Source organism: Herpailurus yagouaroundi, unplaced genomic scaffold, assembly GCF_014898765.1.
Source record: "Herpailurus yagouaroundi ecotype Mexico unplaced genomic scaffold, PumYag 185, whole genome shotgun sequence".
In the NCBI taxonomy this organism is placed as follows: domain Eukaryota; kingdom Metazoa; phylum Chordata; class Mammalia; order Carnivora; family Felidae; genus Herpailurus; species Herpailurus yagouaroundi.
Window position 1 is genome coordinate 20,790,962 of NW_024412416.1, and position 19,171 is coordinate 20,810,132.

General features: G+C 41.2%; 1 protein-coding gene across 4 annotated transcripts in view; it reads left to right on the forward strand.

Moving 5' to 3' along the window:
* The window catches only part of ENTREP2 (endosomal transmembrane epsin interactor 2), a 469,222-nt gene that overhangs the window by 190,045 nt on the left and 260,006 nt on the right, over positions 1 to 19,171 (forward strand). For all 4 annotated transcript variants that reach the window (XM_040493830.1, XM_040493831.1, XM_040493832.1 and 1 more), the window contains exon 2: positions 6,063 to 6,119. In XM_040493830.1, the coding sequence (XP_040349764.1) occupies positions 6,063 to 6,119 (57 nt within the window). The remainder of the gene's footprint in view (positions 1 to 6,062; positions 6,120 to 19,171) is intronic.

Genomic DNA, 19,171 nt, shown 5'->3' on the forward strand with positions numbered 1-19,171 from the left:
CAACTTAGAACCGTATATATCCAAACTACTTTCCTAGCATGCAGGTGAAGTAAGACATTTCCAGATAAACAAAAAACTGGAGTTTACCACCAAAAGGTCTGCACTAAAGGAACTTCTGAGTCAAGGGTTCATACCTTGTGGGATTGCAGTCTAGGGAAGCCTGGGGACCCCATCTCAGATTAAGGTTTTTAAATGTGTACAATGAAATAGGATTACAAAGGAAACCAATTATTTTGAAGTTTTTAAAATCAAAATATTTTAGGGGGACCTGGGTGGCTCAGTCTGTAAGTGTCTAACTCTTTGATTTCAGCTCAGGTCACGATCTCACAGTTTGTGGTTCGAACCCTGCATTGAGCTCTGTGCTGACAGCACAGAGCCTGTTTGGACTATTTTAAAAATGTGTTGTAATAATACATTTGCTACTTTATTAACTCATTAAATAACAAAATCCAGTTGCAGGTGTAGTAACTACCCTAATTTCAGAGTAAAGAGCCCTGGTGAAAGGCTGCATCTCACAAGGCATAGCCAGGACAAATGAGTTTGGTACCAACCAGTATATGAAGTAATTTGCATCAAAGAAACATTCACTGCAGAACAGACTATGTTGCATTTCATTTGGATTTCCTTTTGACTCCTGGGTTATTTAGAATATCTTAAAACATTTACTTCTTTCTTTTTTTCTTTCATGGGGCTATCTTTCTAATCATTTATAGTTTTGCTACTATACAGTGAAAGAATGAAAGCTATAGAATTCTTTTCTATTATGGAGGAAGTAGGCTGAGAAGGAGAGTGGCTTTCCTTGTTGACATTTTGAGTTTGATGTATTGATGCAGGCTCCAGTGGGAAGTGGCGTGGAGAAAGTCAGAACCACAGGTGAGCGTGATGGTTAGGAGAGAGAATGGTGGGTTGGGAATTGTTCTGAAGGAAGGAGGAAGAAGCCATGGATATGGGGTGGATATGAAGATGTATGTTTCCCAGAAGGGAGTTGAGATGGACATCGAAGGCTGAGGGTTTGCATGCTGGAGTGAGCCATGCCATGTGGCCCTAGGGAGACTCAGACACACAAAACCACTCAGAAAAGAAAATGTAAGTAGAATAAAGTAGGAGGTTCAGCCACTCCATGAATCAGAAGACTTTTGCATAGCACAGGTCTGACGTCTGAAAAGCTTTGAGAGACAGGGTCAGTAGACTTTTTTCATTTGGGGCAACTCAGAATATTATTTGCTCCATTTTTTTACAACAACAGTTCTTTTGCTAACGCTGTGAACCCTGGCTTCTTAGTGGTAAATTGATACCACTGTAGCTATTAGGCACACCTGCCATATGTTTCGTGAAAGAATTTAATTGACTTTCAAGTCTGCATTCTAGAAGGACTTGCTTCCCTACCTAAAATGTTGCATTACCATTTGCCTTTGAACCAGGAATGAAGCTCCAAAGAAAATTCTTGATTTGGGGCAATGAAAGAGGACAGGATTTAAAGAGCTAATTTATTCCAGGCCTCTGTGTTCAGGCAGCAATACCAATCAAACAGGAAGACCTTTGGCTCTAAAGATGCCATTACTTCCTGGCAGTCTATTATCCCCTTTCATCACCCTCAACAGCAGGAAATTCTGTCTCATTTTTAATATTATCTCTTGCCTCTATTTAGGCTGGGTGGGAAGTGGAGAAAAAAGTGGGTTGGTGTCCTTTTAACAATTTGCAGGTGCTTGAAAAGTTAAGTCCCCCTCTCTCTCTGAACAGTATCATGCCTTTCCCATTTTTTTTTTTTGGTCTTTTCTTTCACAGCCACTTAATCATATGTTACTCTTCTCTGACCCTCTTAAATTTCTTCATATTCTGTGTAAACTGTGGACTTTGAATAACAATATTGGCAAATTAAATGGGACAAAGGTTTCACGAGCTGCAGTAATTTCACGGCTAACTAGCTCCATGACCCCGTTCCTCACCAGAGTGGAAAAAAATAAACCTGAGGAATTACTGAGCTGGCGGAACATGCAATGTAATTCTCACCAGTAGCTGGAATTGAGCAAAAAAATAGTTCAAACTCATACCTGATCATTTCTGAGCAGAGGTACACTCCATTCTTCTCTGTTGCTAAGTGGACCAGGAGGCATCCTCAGGGAGGAGGCACTGTGGCACCTAGGCTTTGAAGACTCTCCTCCAAGCCATTCTCCATTCTCCTGTGCCTCCCTCCCTTGTTAGAGCGGGTACCGATGCTTCTAGGTCAGAGGAGCAGGGAAGTCAGCTTCTGGTGGGGGGAGACACGGGGAAAGAGTGGACATTTGAAAACAAGAATCCAATATTGCACTCTGGTTGTATTAGTGTATTAATAAGCTTGAGCTGCCATAACAAAGTACCATAGATTGGGCAGATTAACCAACATTAAGTTAACCTCACATTCTGGAGTCTAGAAGTCTGAGATCAGGGTTGAGTTCTGGTGAGGACCCCCTTCCTGTCTTGCAGACTGTCAAAACCTCACTGTGGGGGAGCTTGGGTGTCTCAGTCGGTTGGGCATCCGACTCTTGCTTTTGGCCTAGGTCATGATCTCATGGTTTGTGAGTTCAAGCCCTGCCTTGGGCTCTGTGCTGATGGCGTGGAGCCTGTCTGGGATTCTGTCTCCCTGTCTCTCTCTACCCCTCCCCTGCTCACTTTCTATCTCTCTCTCTCAAAAATAAACATTAAAAAAAAATACTTCACTGTGTCCTCACAAGGCCTTTCCATGGTGTGTGCATATGGGGAGAGAGAGAGAGGGAGAGAGATCCTTCTCGTCCTGTAAGACCACCATCCCATCATGAGGGCCCTACCCTTACAACCTAATCTAACCCTAATTCCCTGCTAAAAGTCCTACCTCCAAATACCATCACATTAGGGGTTAGGACTTCATGTGGATTTGGGGAGGACACAAACATTTAGTCCGTAGTAAGTAGTTTTCTATGTTGTGTAGCAAACTTCCACAAACTTTATAGCTTAACACAACACCATTTAGTTTCTTAGGTCAGGAGTCTGGACATGGCTTAGCTGAGTCAACTGGTCAGGGTCTTACAAGGCTGCAGTCAAGGTGTTGCCAAGGTAGCATCATTTTAAGAGGTGCTAGATAGGATTGCAGGAGTGTAAATTATATTGATAATTACCATAATTTATCATTGATTATCATATTGATAATCAAGGCTACAGGTCATCAGGGATCACCTCAGGATTTCCATGCCCCACTGAGTCTGATGATTTTTTTTCCTTTGTATAGGGGAATTGAATCCACCCTCAATTACAGTTATTAATGATTCTTAGAAATGTAGTTTTCCCCAGTAAAGCAAATTGTCCATATTTGTTGGAAATAAAATTATTTGAGGGAATTCTTAGAATGATAACTTTATGATGGAAGTAAGGAAAGTCAAGAATTCATACTGTGGCCTTAGTTAAGTGATATTCACTTCCTTTGTGTTTATAAATGCCTGCTCTTTGGAGGTTTGTGGGTTTCCAATAATATTTCTGTTACGAGTCACTTGGTCACTATAGACATTTGATACTTTTATAAACTTCAGCTTAGGAGAGATCAAAGAGTTCTGTCTGAGCTTATTAAACATGCCTTGAGAGATCTGGTCATAGTTTAGGGATTTAGTGGGGCCCCATGTACTCATGAATTCAGAGGCCCTTCCTGAGTGAGGAGGCATTGGGCCATGTCTTAAAGAATAGGTAAAATTTTATATGGTGGAAGTGAGAAGTAGAAGGCAGAGTATAAAAGGACATTTTCTGGGAGGCATGCTTTCTCATCCTCTATCCAGGTTTTGTCTGGATGAGGCTGGTGTTGGTGTGAAGGGAAAACAGAGGACACTCTTTGGAAGTCACATCCTAAGGAGATGGCAGGGTCAGAGCCAGCTGGGCCAAACCACCTCCAGGATTTGGGTTTTAGTGACCAGGAGGAGGGATGCCACAGTGTCAGGAGAGATGAAAGAGGGAGACTGTGTTGGATACAGATGGGAAACAGAGGGGTAATAGGCATTGTGGAAGAAGAACGAGGGACTGGGCTCAACAAGACACAGGAGAACAGTAGTCAAGGGTTTCTGTACAGGTTGCAGCTGGGGGGCATCATGAATAGAGATTTGGGAGATGAGAAAATGTTTGTAAATAATATTGTCAATATTGACTTATTTGCAGGATTCATGCATTGAAGAAAATATATATATATGACATGCTTGGGAGCAGAGTGCCCTGTTGAGCTCTCTCTGATTCATTTGTGTGTGTGTGTGTGTGTGTGTGTGTGTGTGTCTGTGAGAATAAGGTTCACAAGTCTTTCCTATGAAAGACCAGATGTGTTCCTATGAAAGACCAGATGTCCAGATGTGTTTGGAAACCCACCTGAGGCTGGTGCAGGGTGTGAGAGAGACTGTTGGGTCTAAGACTTGGCCTCACCCACTGCAGAAGTGTTTGCCAAGGGGACCTTGGGGGTCTATTCAGCCAGATACTCTCTTCTGGGGACCGATTCAGTCCTTTTGGAATTCCAGGGGGAAATGCACCAAAGCCCTCCATCCCAGGGCCCAACTGCCTGGTCCATACCCACAGCAGAAAGTTGGGGTGATTTATCTTTACAAAAGACCTTGTAAGAAAATCCCTTACTTGTAGTGGGGCCTCCCAGCATATTTCCCTGTCAAAGCGGGAGCTGCAGCCCTCTCCTCTTTATTGTGTGTGGTTGGTGTTGGCCTGTCTCTGGAATTTGCATCTGAGCGACCAGGAGGAGGGGTGCCATTGTGGGAGGTAGAGACGATAAGAGGGAGACTGGGTTGGGGAGGTAGAAATTGCAGGTGCATTTTTGGACATGTTGAGGTGGAGAGTGACACCAGGAGCAGTGCCCGGCAGGCAGTGTGATTCCGCAGTCAGGGACCGACCTGCAGGAGGTGTTGGTGGATAGTGTTAGAGGATCCCCAATGACAGATGGCTCAGGCAGAGCCGGAGCCTGAGTAGAGGTCTTGGGAAGTGGGAAGGGGAGGGAGATGTGGAAGGACAGCATGGAGCAGAGGATGGCAGCCAGAGAAGGGAGAGTGTCAGGGGAGTGACACAGAGCCTAGAGGACAGTGTGCCACCCATAGGTAGATGTGGTCAGCCTCCTGTCTTCAAGCCGAGATCGCTGTACTTGTGTGTTGCACTCAGGGACCCCTTAGGTGACCTTGGGAAGTGTGTCTGCCAGTGGCAAGGGCTGAAGCCACACTGTAGTGGGGAGAGAGCGGCTGTGTCTCTCTGATCTGTCTGCCCTGCCTGGACCCAAGGAGACTGGGAATTTCAGGATCAGCATCCAGTGACTGCCTCAGGGAATGTGGGCTTGGAGCAGCCTGAGGGAAAGGTTGGCCAGGAGCTGAGGGGTGGTTCTTCTGAGAACAGAAGACAGGAGGGTGTTCCTGTGGTTAGGGCTACCCAGAGGGGAGGGGCCAACAGAGGGGCGTGGCTGCCAGAAGATGTTCTGGAGGAGACAGCTCTGTGGGACCTGGGGCAGCAAAGCCTGGGGGGCTGGCCTGGGAAAGAAGCGAGCAGCTCAGAGTCAGCATGTGGAAAGCCGGGACCTCATCTGGTGGCACCCCTTCCTGGTGAGGTGGGAAGCTGGCTGGGGACCAAGTGTGTGAAAGGGTAGAGGGGGGCCTGGTAGGTCTGCTGTACCCAGTACCCATGCACAGAAGGCATGCGCTCAGGTGACATGCAAGGGGGGTGGCTCTGCCTTTTCCCAAAGTAGTGTTTTCAGTCCTCTCTGTGATTTTTAAGTCACAGGGCTAAATGACTCACAGGACCAGAGGGGAATAAGTGCCCGATGGAGACACTTTCAGAAAGCACATTTGTTCTTGGGCCTGTCCATAAAGAACATAAGTGACCTGTCAGGACCTCCTGGTGGTCTCAGAGGCCCGTGTGCTGCAGGCTCTGAACGTCTGGATGGACCACACGCCTCATGGTCACCCAGCTCATGTATGTGGGCCATATTCTAGAAGTCATCCTTCTTTGGGTTGATCAGCTAATACTGTGTTTTGATCATCTGTTAACGGATTCCAAAGAGTCTTACCTTCCTGCACTGTCTGTCCTTCCAGGTGCTGCTGTCAGGACTCATTGGCGTCGTCTCCTGGAAGAGGCCTCTCTCCCTCGTGGTAAGTCCGCACGCAGTCTCCATGGTGGCCTTAGAGCAGGGCCCTCCCCGTGGAGATGTGAATGCTTTAAGGGCAATGGCAAAGAATTCTGGCTCTGTGCCGAAAACAGGATGCAGACCTTCATGAAACTGGCACTTGTCAATGCAGATGGGCACGTAGTTAACAGCCACCATGCATCTTCCCTCCGTACATCTGAGGGTAGCCCTCAGGTGTCTGTCTGAGATGCTCATGTGCCATCTTCGCGATGGTTCTCTTTGGGTGCCCTCCTCCAAGGACGTGCCGGGAACAAAGACATTGTAAGAAGTGTAGATGCAAGCGTTTTCTCTAGATGTGTGAACACGTTCGTGCATATACATATGCATGCGTATGACCATAAAGGCAGCACATATTTTATCAGAGTTCAAGACATGTTGGCTGTTTGTATGTTTTGGAGACTGAAACTTGAGAGTGTAAGAGGAGACATTTATTTGAGTAGAAGAGTGCAGGGGTACCACTTGAACCCTTTCTCTCATTGCTATGTCACTGTGTTGGGGAGGAGGGGCAGGCCTCACGGGGAATGGAAAGGAAATGATGGTTTTTCTCTCTGAAAAGTACCCCAAGCAAATTCATGTCTATTGATTTGTATGCGTGTTTTTCTCAGTGTATGCATTAATATATTTATGCGTCCGTGTCAGGACCAGACGAAGAGGTTTTCTAGGTTTTGATGGATAATGAAAAAACATGGTGTGGCCTCTTTGTCTTTTGTAGTAATCAATTATTTAAAATCCCTTCTTTAAGTGATTAGATTTGGAGATAATGACATGTACTAAATATTAATGGAAATAGAAAAAACCCACAAGTCTGCCTGTTGTAAACACCTCCTCCTCATGAGAGTTACCAGGGCGTCCTGAAGAGGCATGGGGAAGAGAAGGAGTGGCATTAATTCAGTGAGCCTCTTCTCCTATGACCCATCGAGAAATTTTCTTTGCAAAAAAAGGTGTTATTTTTTTATGTAAAAAGTTTCAAACATGCATAAAAGTAAGAGAGGCTAGTATAATAAATCCCCATGTAGCCCCCATCTGTCTTCCATAAAGATCAACACTGGCCTGTCTTGTTTCATCCAAGCCCCTTGCTGGAGTATTTTAAATTTTTTTTTTCAACGTTTATTTATTTTTGGGACAGAGAGAGACAGAGCATGAACGGGGGAGGGGCAGAGAGAGAGGGAGACACAGAATCGGAAACAGGCTCCAGGCTCTGAGCCATCAGCCCAGAGCCTGACGCGGGGCTCGAACTCCTGGACCGCGAGATCGTGACCTGGTTGAAGTCGGACGCTTAACCGACTGCGCCACCCAGGCGCCCCATTGCTGGAGTATTTTAAAGCTAATGCCAGCTAATGTATCAACAAGCTGACTCTTATGCAGAGGGAAATGGTGGTGGACACACCAGCTGTGGGGCCTGATGTCCTTTGGCTGTGCTTTTGGGTGTCCTTTAGGGACATGGAGGGACAGCTTGCTCCATTCCTCCTCACCTGTCCTCACAGTGCAGGCAGAGGAAGGCCTCTGACACTGGATGCCAAACAAGAAGAAGCCACAAATCCTTTGGGTGGGTGTATGGGCAAAAAGACAAGAGGAATGGCACCCATCACTCAGCCACCCTTCACGCCTGCCCCCACACCTGGCCCCAGGATGGAGATTCTCATGAGGTTGCGCATTTTATTCTGAAGGATGCTGTGCAGTTTATAGCTGACAAGAAGTCAGGACTCCTTGTGGATGTGGCTCAGGTGTGTCCTGGGGAAGCCAGAGCAGTAGGGTGGGGTGTTAGGGACTCACCCTAGGAAGCAGGATAAAACACCAGACTGGGATACCACAGCAGAACTTTCAAAATGCCTGTCCACTAATCCCTGTCCGTTGGTGTAGAACCAGCTGCTCTCTGGGCAATGGTCAGCGTTTCCTCCCATTGATTTATTTCTGCCCAAGCCCCAGATAGAAGAAGGGGTTCCCCTAGTTTAACTGACCACTTTCCTTACTTAGGTTTGTAAGGGGGTGGCTTAGGATAACACTAGGTGCTATAATAAATCCCAGACTTTCAGTGGCTTAACATGACACAACTTTGCTTCTCGAGTGGGCATTCCAGGCAGTGGCCATTCCTCATCACGGGTGATCCAGAGACCCTGGTTGCGTTCATCTGGGGCTCTACAATTTCCTAGGCCTGTGGAGTCAGCTGCATTTCAGTGGAAGAGAAAATAGTGGAGGAGGCTCTGAAGATGACCTTCATCACTCAACACAGAGCCTGTCACATGGCCCTGTCTGGCTGGGAAGGAAGCTGGAAAATTAGTTCCTTCCCAGGCAGGCACTTCCCAGAGGCAGCTCCATACTATGAAGAGGAGGGCAGTGATTTTGGTAGACGGTTGGTTGTCTCTACCATAAGAACGTTCTTCTACTTGTGTTTACCAGGACAATCTAGTCTTGATTCATTAGTAAATCTCATTCTCTAGACTCAGCTAGAATGGCTTGAAGTCTTGATTTAAATAATTCTTTTATCCCAAGCTCCTGCTTCTGTCTTGTACCCTAATAATAGTGTTTCCTTCCTTCTGGGGGTATAAAGCTGAAGAAGCTACCATGAGTATTCTGGTTCATTTCCAGGGGATACATCACCCTCTGCCCCCACTAACAACCTCTCTGAAAGAGGCTGTCTCCCATGGGGTGGTTGGAAGAGGCAGTGCTGGGCCCTACTGCTCCAGGGCCTGCGTAGCCAATGCCTGACACCTTGCAGGGGTTGCTGGGTGAGTACAGCAATGCGTGGGCCATGCTGATGGCGGGATTTTGGTGCTGTCATTGGTTTGCTGGCAATATCTTTTCCTGTGAAGGGCTGGTGCATGTGTGCCCAACCTAATCTCTGCTGCATCTCCTTTCTTTTTCAATACGATCTTACATGACAGAATGGGATGAAAAAGGGTTTACTTCTTGCCCAGAGTGACTGATATGCTGGAGGGAAGCCTCAGTTAGGAAAAGGGAAGGGAGTGAGGCAGCAGGCTGTCTGAGAGCAAGGGGCAGGAGACTGCCCCTTCCAGGCTGGTGAATGTGATGCCAGAGAGAGGAGGATGAAAATTTCTACCTGGTATTTTATAAGAGCTTTTCATATGCCGAAAACTAGTGATAGCTATCTCAGTAGAGAATATGCATTTTTGCATTACTGTGGTTCTTTTTTCTTTTTTTATTGAAGCATAATTAACATACAGCCTTTTTTTAAAGTTTGTTTATTTTGACAGATAGTAAGAGAGAGCACGTGTGTGTGCAAGCAGGGTGGGGCAGAGAAATAGAGGGAGAGAATCCCAAGCAGGCTCTGCAGTGCCAGCATGGAGGCTGATGTGTGGCTTGAACTCATGAATCTGTGAGATCGTGAGCTGAGCTGACTGAAATCAAGAGTCAGATGCTTAACTGACTGAGCCACCCAGGCACCCCAATGTACAGTGTTAATACTAGTTTCAAACGTACAATATAATGATTCAACAATTCTGTATGTTACTCAATGATCATCATGATAAATGTACTCTGAATCCCCTTCACCAATTTCACCTATCCCCCCCCAACTTCCCTTCTGCAACCACCCGTTCTCTGTTTTTAAGAGTCTTGTTTTTTGTCTCTTTTTTTTCTGTGTTCATTTGTTTCTTAAATTCCATGCATGAGTGAAATCATATGATATTTGTCTTTCTCAGTCTGACTCATTTCACTTAGCATTATATGCTTTAAGTCCATCTGTATTATTGCAAATGGCAAGATCTCATCCTTTTTTTATGGCTGAGTAATAGTTCTTTGTGTGTGTGTATACCACTTTTTCTTTCTTTGTTCATCTTTTGATGGACATTTGGGTTGCTTCCATATCTTGGCTATTGTAAATAATACTGCAAAAAACATAGAGATGCATATGTTTTTCTAATTCAGTCTTTTCATTTTCTTTGAGTAAATACCCAGTAGTGGAATTACTGGATCATATGTATTTCTATTTTTAATTTTTTAAGGAACATCCATACTGTTTTCCACAGTGGCTGCACCAATTTACATTCCTACCAGCAGTGCACAAGAATTCCTTTTTCTACACATCCTCACCAACACTTGTTTTCACCTCTTTTTTAGTCTAGTCATTCTGACAGGTGTAGGGTGATATCTCATTGTGGTTTTGATTTGCGTTTCCCTGATGGTTACTGATGTTGAGAATCTTTTAATGTGGCAGTTGGCCATCTATATATCTTCTTTTGAAAAATTCTATTCAGGTCCTTTGCCCATTTTTCAATCAAAATTTTTTTTTGGCATTGTATATATAAGTTCTTTATATTTTGTTAATATTAACCCCTTACCAGATATACCATTTTTAAATATCTTCTCCCATTCAGTAGGTTGCCTTGTCATTTTGTTGATGATTTCCTTCACTCTGCAAAGGTTTTCATTTTGATGTAGTCCCAATAGTTTTATTTTGCTTTTATTTCTGTTGCCTGAGGACACATATCTAGAAAAATGTTTCTGTGGCTGATGTCAAAGATATTACTACCTAAGATTTCTTTTAGGAGTTTCATGGTTTCAGTTCTCACATTTAGGTCTTTAATCCATTTTAAGTTTATTTTTCTGTATGGGTAAGAAAGTGGTATAGTTTCATTCTTTTGTATGTAGCTGTTCAGTTTTCCTAGCATTATTTGTTGAAGAGACTATCTTTTCCCCATTGTATGTTCTTGCCTCCGTTGTCGTAGGTTAATTGACCATATAATCATAGGTTCATTTCTGGGCTCTGTATTCTGTTCTATTGATCTGTGTGTCTGTTTTTATGTCAGTACCATACTTTTACTTTTGATTACTACAGCCTTTGTAGTATATCTTGAAATCTGGGATTGTGATACCTCAGCTTTCTTCTTCATTCTCAGGATTGCTTTGGCTAGTAGGGGTCTTTTGTGGTTCTATACCAATTCTAGGATTACTTGTTCTGGTTCTGTGAAATTGTTGTTAGTATTCTGGTAGGGATTGCATTAAATCTATAGATTGCTTTGGGTAATATGGACATTTTGACAATATTGGTTTTTCCAATCCATAAGCAGGGAATATCTTTCCATTCGTTTGTGTCATCTTCAATTTCTTTCATCAGTGTTTTTTAGTTTTCAGAGTACCATTCTTTCACCTCCTTGGTTACATTAATTCCTAGGTATTTTATTTTATTTTTTTTTTGGTGCAGTTGTAAATGGGATTGTTTTCTTAATTTCCCTTTCTGCTACTTAGTTATTGGTGTATAGAAATACAACAGATTTCTGTATATTGACTTTGTATTCTGTGACTTTGCTGAATTCAGTTTTTAGTTCTAGTAGTTTTTTGATGGAGTCTTTAGAGTTATCTATATATAGTATCATGTCATCTGCAAATAGTGAGATTTTTACTTCTTCCTTACTAATTTAGATGTCATTTATTTCTTTTTCTTGTCTGATCATTGCAGCTAGGACTTCTAGTACTATGCTGAATGAAAATGGTGACAGTAGACATCCTTGTCTTGTTTCCGATCTTAGAAGGAAAGCTTTCAGTTTTTCACCATTGAGTATGATGTTAGCTATGGGTTTTTCATGTAAGGCCTTTATTACGTTGAGGTATGTTCCCTCTAAACCTACTGTATTGAGAGTTTTTAACATGAATGAGTGTTGTACTTTGTCAAGTACTTTTTCTGCATCTATTGAGGTGCCCATATGATTTTTATCCTTTCCCTTACTAATGTGATGTATCGTATCAATTGATTTGTGAATATTGATTTTTGCATTCCTGGAATAAATCTCACTTTATCATGATGAATAATTTTTAAATGTATTGTTGGCTTCAGTTTGCTAATATTTTGTTGAGGATTTTGCATTTGTGTTCATCAGTGGTCTTGGCCTGTAGTTTTCTTGCTTTCTTGCTTTCTTGCTTTCTTTTTGTAGTCTCTTTGTCTGGTTTTGGTATCAGGTAATGCTGGCCTTGTAGAATGAATTTGGAGGCTTTTCTTCCTTTTCTATTTTTTATAATAGTTTGAGGAGTGTCTCCTATGATTGAGATAATCGTCTTTCTTACATTAAACTATGAAAGGTTCTACATTATGCTAGATTGCAATTAGGAATCAGATTATATAGCTCTGATTTAAGTAATTTTTGAAAGATTCAGTGAAATATCTTGTGATTGCTTATATATCAGTAATGGAACTAGTTTCACACATAATCACAGGCAGTATATATATTTTTTTAAACTTTTGAGTGAAGTAGTACTGAGATGGCCATTATATTAATTGTGTCAACTAATACTGTTGGGAGAGTAATAAGCATGAGGCTAAAAACATTTTTTAGAATTCATTTTTATAAATAAAAAAATCTATTTATTTTGTTCAGTTTTTTTTAAAGTATAGTAAATCTATTTTTAAAAGCACTGATTTGTAGGACTATGAGTATCATATGGATCCATTGATGTATTTAGTGCTGTTTGAATTTTGTATTATAGTTTTTGAGGAGTCTAGCTTTTTGATAGTGGTTTACTTTTGTGAAATTTTATCAACCAAGATGGGAATGTGTATCAGTGAAGGTTTAATTAAAGAAATAGAACTTCTAGGAGCCAACACCTAGCATCTCTATGAGTCATACTCTTCTAATCACTTCTTTGGCACCACTGTCCATTACAGTAACCACACTCACCTGGTCTTTGGTGATAAAGTGCTGCCACTTGGTCCCTGCCACCCTAGAATCCAATAATCCTTATTGCATTTAGGGAACCCAGTTTGATGGTACTGACATTGACACTCGGATTTCTGACTTACAGAGAAGAGTCACCACAAAGTTCTTCAAGGATGCTGGAGTTCCTCTCACAGATTTCTTATAGTTGTGGTGAAAGATGTATTCTCTGGATCTTCCGGGGTGGGTGAGCAAGTCTTATAGGATCAATGCACTCTTATCATTCCAGTCTCCCTAAGCCTTTAGATCTCTTCCTCTTGTGGTATACTATGGAAGTCTGGCTTTTCAGCTTCATTTAGTGTAGCCCACCTTTGGATTCATATGTCAGCTAACCAAACAAACTGAGCTTTTCTTAACTGCCGCAGCTAAACATTGAATGCCAGAATCTCTGCTTAGCTGGTAGCAATAAATCTGGCCTGATTCTACTGTATATTTCTTCTATCTTGATCCTCCACCATTAAGAGTAAGTCCTAACATTGTCCCTAGCTGTGAGACAGTTTCCAGACTGCTGCACAGGTAGGGGAAACTTGGGCAGAACCTGGTACACTTGCTGAGTTAAGGAGAAGAAGGTGAAGGTCTAGGGATCCCAAGATGGCTAGAGTTCACAGAACAAAGTACCACAGAGGAGAGACTTCCATAGACAGAGAGTTTTGTAGATCTGCAGAGGATCTCCAATGAGTATTTAGCTGACATTCATCAGCTCTTGCATGGGAGGAAACTACCTGAGGCTAGGAAAGAATCATCTGAGCAGATTAGAGGGAACAGAGCAGGCATAAAAGCAGGGTTTTCCTACCAGGCAGCCTGGAATACCTCATGATTCACTGGGGCAGTGAGTAGAATACTCAGAAGAATCTTGCCTCGGTATGGGGATTAATTAGCTCCAGAGTACATGTTGCTCCAGTCCTTTCTGACAAATCTTAAAAGCAAGATCCAAAATAATCAAACCATTTCCAAGTAATTTAACTGTGTCCCAGAACAAAGTTCAAGAATGTTCAGTACAAAACATCCAGCACCAACAAGATAATAATCACAATGTCTGGCATCCAATCAAAGATTACTACACATGCCAAGAAACAGGAAAATACAACCTGAAATGAGGAGAAAAATAAACCAATTTAAATTGATAAAAAAAACTTACCCACATGTTAAAAATAGCAGACCAGGACATTAAAACAGTTATTGTAACTGTATTCCAGATGTTCAAAAAGTAGAGACAGGAAGGTATAAAAAATACCCATTTGAACTCTGAGTGATCAAAATTACAAGGTAAGAGAGAAAAGATTCCCTGGATGAGATTAACGGCAGATTCAATAAGAGAGAAGAAGAGTTTAGTGAACTCAAGACATTGCAATAGAAATTATACAAATGTAGAACATGGAAAAAAAAGAATTTGTGAAAAATGAAAGGAGCATTAGTGAGCTATATGGGACAATTTTAAGAAGCCTAATATATGTGAAATGGGTGTCCCTAAAGGAGTGGGGATGGACATAAAAAATATTCAAAAATAAGAGAGTAGATCTTAAAAGTTCTTATCATAAGAAAAAATATTTTGTGACAAGGTGTGGTGATGAATGTTAACTAGACTTACTGTGGTGATCATTTCATAACGTACATATATCGAATCAGTATGTTGTATGTCTGAAACTAATATAATGTTATATGTCAGTTGTATCTTACTTTAAAAAAAGAAATAATAGCTATGTTTTTTCCCCAAAATTGGATAAAAACTATAAACTCACAGATCTAAGAAGCTCAATGTACACATAGAACAGGAAATATGAAGAAAAACATATCAGCATATTGTGGGATTTTTAACATATGTAGAAGAAAATTTGTGAAAAAAAGAGTATAAAGGTGAGGAGGAGGTATACAGTGTAAGACTCCTAAAAGATATGTGCAGAAGTATGTCACTTGAAGGCAAACTGCTATAAGCTAAAATGTATACTATAAACTCTAAAGCAACCACTGAAATAAAAAAATAAAGAGTTGGCTAATCCACCAAACATGGAAATAAAATGGAGTCATGCAAAATATCTAATTATCCCAAAGAAACCAGAAAAAAAAAGAAAAAAGAATAGAGAATAGATGAGACAGAAATAAAACAAATAGTAAGATTTTATTACCCATTTGAATTTCTTTGAATTGCTTGTTCATTTGTTTTTTCTATTGTCTGTAAGACTGTTTGCTTGGTATTCAGAATTTCTTCACACAGTAATTCTTTTCTGCTTTAAGTGGCTAATATTTTATTCTGGCTTGTGGTTTGTCTTTGTCTTTTTAGTTTTAATGAAGTGTCTTTTAAAAAAATATAGAATTTTTAGCTTTTTATCTCCCAAACTGTTGTTTTTGTTTTCTTATGCGGTGTTTATGCTTGCTTACTTTCAAAGATCTCTCTTGCCCCACAATTCTGAAATTATTTTCCTGTGTATTTCTAAAACACTTATAGTTTCACTTTTTTATGTTTAGGTAATAGATCCCAAACTTACTTTTATATATGGTACGAAGTAAAGCTCTAACTTTATCTTTTCCAAATGGATAATCATTCCTCCAGCAGCAATTGTTGAATGTTCAATATTTCTCCTCACATGTGAAGTGTCATCGTCCTCCTACTGCTGTGGACATGGGTCTGTTAATGAATCTCTGTTCTGTTTCATGAGTCTGTTGGCCCATTTTTTTTAAGTTTATTTTGAGGGAGAGAGAGAAAGAGAGAGCAGAGGAGGGACAGAGAGCGAGGGGGAGAGAGAGTGAGAGAACGAGAGCGCGCGCGCGCACGTGCGCGCGCACGAGAGAGAGAGAGAGAGAGAGAGAGAGAGGGGGGGGGGGGGGGCCCCGGGGGGCGGGGAGAATCCCAACAGGCTACTTGCTGTCAGCGCAGAGCCTGACACTGGGCTTGAGCTCATGAACCATGAGATCATGACCCGAGCCAAAATTAGGAGTCGGATACTTAACCAACTGAGTCACCCAGGCACCCATGTTTAAGCCAATACAATAATGTTTTAATTAGTCTAGCTTTATATTAAGTCACTCTTTTATTTTTTCATAATTTTCTTTGCTACTTCTGTGTGTTTTCTCCAGTAAATTTTTTAACCAGTTTGTCAGGTTTTACACTGATAATGGTTTGATTTTGGTTGTGATTACCTTGATTTTACATATTAGCTTCTGGACAAATAATATCTATATAATTGAGAGATGGGAATAGATTTTATGTGATAATTTCCGAAAGATATTGTGTGTTCATCTTCTGTCTGGCTGTAATACCCCATAGTGAGCTGTTGTTCTGGATCTCATTAGTTGTCTGTTGGATATTTCAAGAGAAATTTTCTCGGGAAATGTCTTCCATTAAGTTTTTGATTGTATCTCTTCTCATATTTCTCTGCCTTCTTGAATTTATCCCACTTGGAGTAGGCAGGAGGATATCCTATCTGCTAAATTGATGCCAAATAATTCTTAACATTTTTAATATTTTCCTCTTTTTTCTTACTTTTTGGGATATTTCTTCTGTTTGATTTTCTGGATCACTAATTTGGGCCCCAGCCATCTCTGTTCTACCGTTTGACTCTTCTGCTGAATGTTTCATTTTGATGGTGCATTATTTTCAGAGAACTCTCTTGTTATCTAATTGCTTCTTTTTCATAGCAATATGCTCACAGTTCATGAAGCATTCATTGTACGGGTGCAGTCTACTTCAGGGAAATTAATTAGAATTTTATTTATCAGGTTTCCTCGCTCCCCTGTATTCTCACCTCCCCCCATAGGTCAGTTGGTCTCTTTACTCATCTAGGGTTTTAGGAAATTTGTTTTCCTCATATGTCAGCCCCTCCTTGGTTATCTTGCTCCTATTTACAGAAGCAGGACTGTGTTGATGAGGGGAGGTTGTTGGTGTGGTTGGTCGCTTGGGGTCTTGTGTTTTCTTTTCTGGGGCAGCATGTAGCAGGACCTGCCCCGGGATGGGAAGGCTGTCTTTGGGATCTGTGAAAGTAGAGGCCCACATCGACTGGCAGGATCTACTTTAGGCCTCCTGGGAGAGGCACCCAGCTCAGGAAGGAACACTAGAGTTTATTTTCCACCAGGCAGAGCTGCCTTTCCAATTTCCCTCTCCAACCTCAGTGTCCATGGTGAAATTTCAGAGGTTCCTCAAGCCATGCTTGTCTGGGGCTGATGATGATGACGACGATGATGATGACAACGGTAATTACTAATATTTATCAATCATTCTCCGTGTTCCAGACACTCTTCTAAAGACCATTCTATGAAGTGAGTACAACAAAGTTTAGTCGTGCCCAGCTCATCAGTGGCAGAGCTCAGGTTTAAACCTGGGTAATATGTTTCAGAGCCCATGCTCTTAACCTCTAGGCCAGCCTTCATCCTGCCTGCACATCAGAGCCACCTGAGGCACTTAAAAAGAAAAATACTAGTTTAGACACAGGGCATCATTTCCATTAACTTCTTTACTAACAAGCATGTATGTAAAACATACTATGTACCAGACCCTTTTCAAGTATTCTTACCACTTGATTCTTACGATACCCTGGTGGGGCACCTCCATTACCATCCCACCCAAAGGAGGAACTGAGACACAGGACAAAAGGAGGGGTCAGTAAACAGTGGGCTGGGTACCAGATCAGGACGATGGGTCCCTGTGGGCTCTGCTCCTAATCATTGCTGCCTTACTTGAGATCTTTAAATTTAGCAACAACAACAAAAAAAAAACCTCTTTCTTTAGCTTACTGAGGCATAAATTCAGCTTCCTTAGCATGTCAGGCTAAGACTTAGACTGCAGCACAACATCAGACTAAATAAAATGCTTTTATGTCCAATTCATTATTTCATGATTCCCTTTTCATTAGAAGCTGCCAGATAGAGGAAGGTTTTGTTGTTGTTGTTTCTTTCATATTTTCTTTTCTCAAAGAAAGGCAGCTTCCATAGTTTTGCATTCATTCCAGCAGGTGTTTGGATGGTTCTTACACTGCAGGGGGCATTCCAGCCCTGATGAGCCCAAGTGTGTGGCACCAAGAGCTGTGATTAGCTCCCCCACTATGCTGGGCACTGGCCAGAACATCTCCAGCCCTTTGGAGCTTCATTCATTAGAACTGTCCCAGGAGTGGTACCAATAGGTGTTGAATAATCACTCCCAGGTTTAGAGAAACCATCCCCATATATTTATACCTAAGTATAAATGACTGGTTTTTATAGTGTCAGTTTTATTGGAAACCTATACACAAATGATGAAAAAATATAGCTTTCACCACCCTTCCATCCAGCTTGGATTCTGTTATTTTTGTTTTATCTCAGCTGCCATATTTAATGAAATGTGCAAATGCCAAGGAATTGGAAGTGTATGATGAATGAACTTCAACCTGGATTAGGGTGTTTTTTTCTCTCTTCACATTGCTATGGCGATCATTTTCTAATATAAGAAATCTTAAAATCTTATGCAGCATCTCATGCGGCATATATATATTCACTTCTTTTTAAAAGTATCTTTGAATTTTTGTACTAAGAGAAATGTTTCCTGCTGTGCCTATCAGAAATTCAGTTTTAATTTTACTACAGAGTCACATGTTTGGCCATATTTTGTGGAAAAAAATGTATGAATCACTTTAACCTTTAATATGAGTTATAGAAAGCCTGTAGGGCTTTCTTTCAAGCCCATGAATTGAGCTCAAATATAACTTTAATACGCGATTTAAAAATATAGGTGAGCTAAAAGGTTAATATATTTAATGTAAATGTATTTGGAGTCATTATTCAGAAAATTCGTTATAAATCCACTTTGGGGGTTTCTTACAGTCAAGATCATGACCTCTCTTTGAGAGAATGTATTTTGCTTGATTACATTAAAGATGAAGCCCTCCTTCATTCCTTAAGTGCTGAAGAGGAGAAGGAAGAAAGATGTGCACATATTTGTACAGGTTCTTGAAACAATGCAGACTCTTACTCTGCTAATAAAGCAGCTTAAGTATCTAAAACCCTCTATCTTGTTTATGAAAATAGACTAATACACTTGTCCTTAAATTTACTAACAGTATTAAATTTCATTAGGGAAAGATAGTCTCACTAGAAAACCAAGACAGAAACAGACTAATTAAAGTAGAGCATAAGAAAATCACTCAAGGCCAAGTGAAATTAAAAATGGTCAATGGTAAAATACCCATTTTTATTAAAACATGACAGCTTTATTTTTATATTTGCTTGAGTCATTTATTTCTCAATGAAAATTCTTTTATTTTGATCCATCAGGTACATTTTTAATAGAAAATGTAATAAAACTTTTTACAAGAGACAATGAGTTTGGATAAGAAAATTACAAACAAGGTAGACAAAGACATCTATCTAGTAAGGTAGTCATATGCCT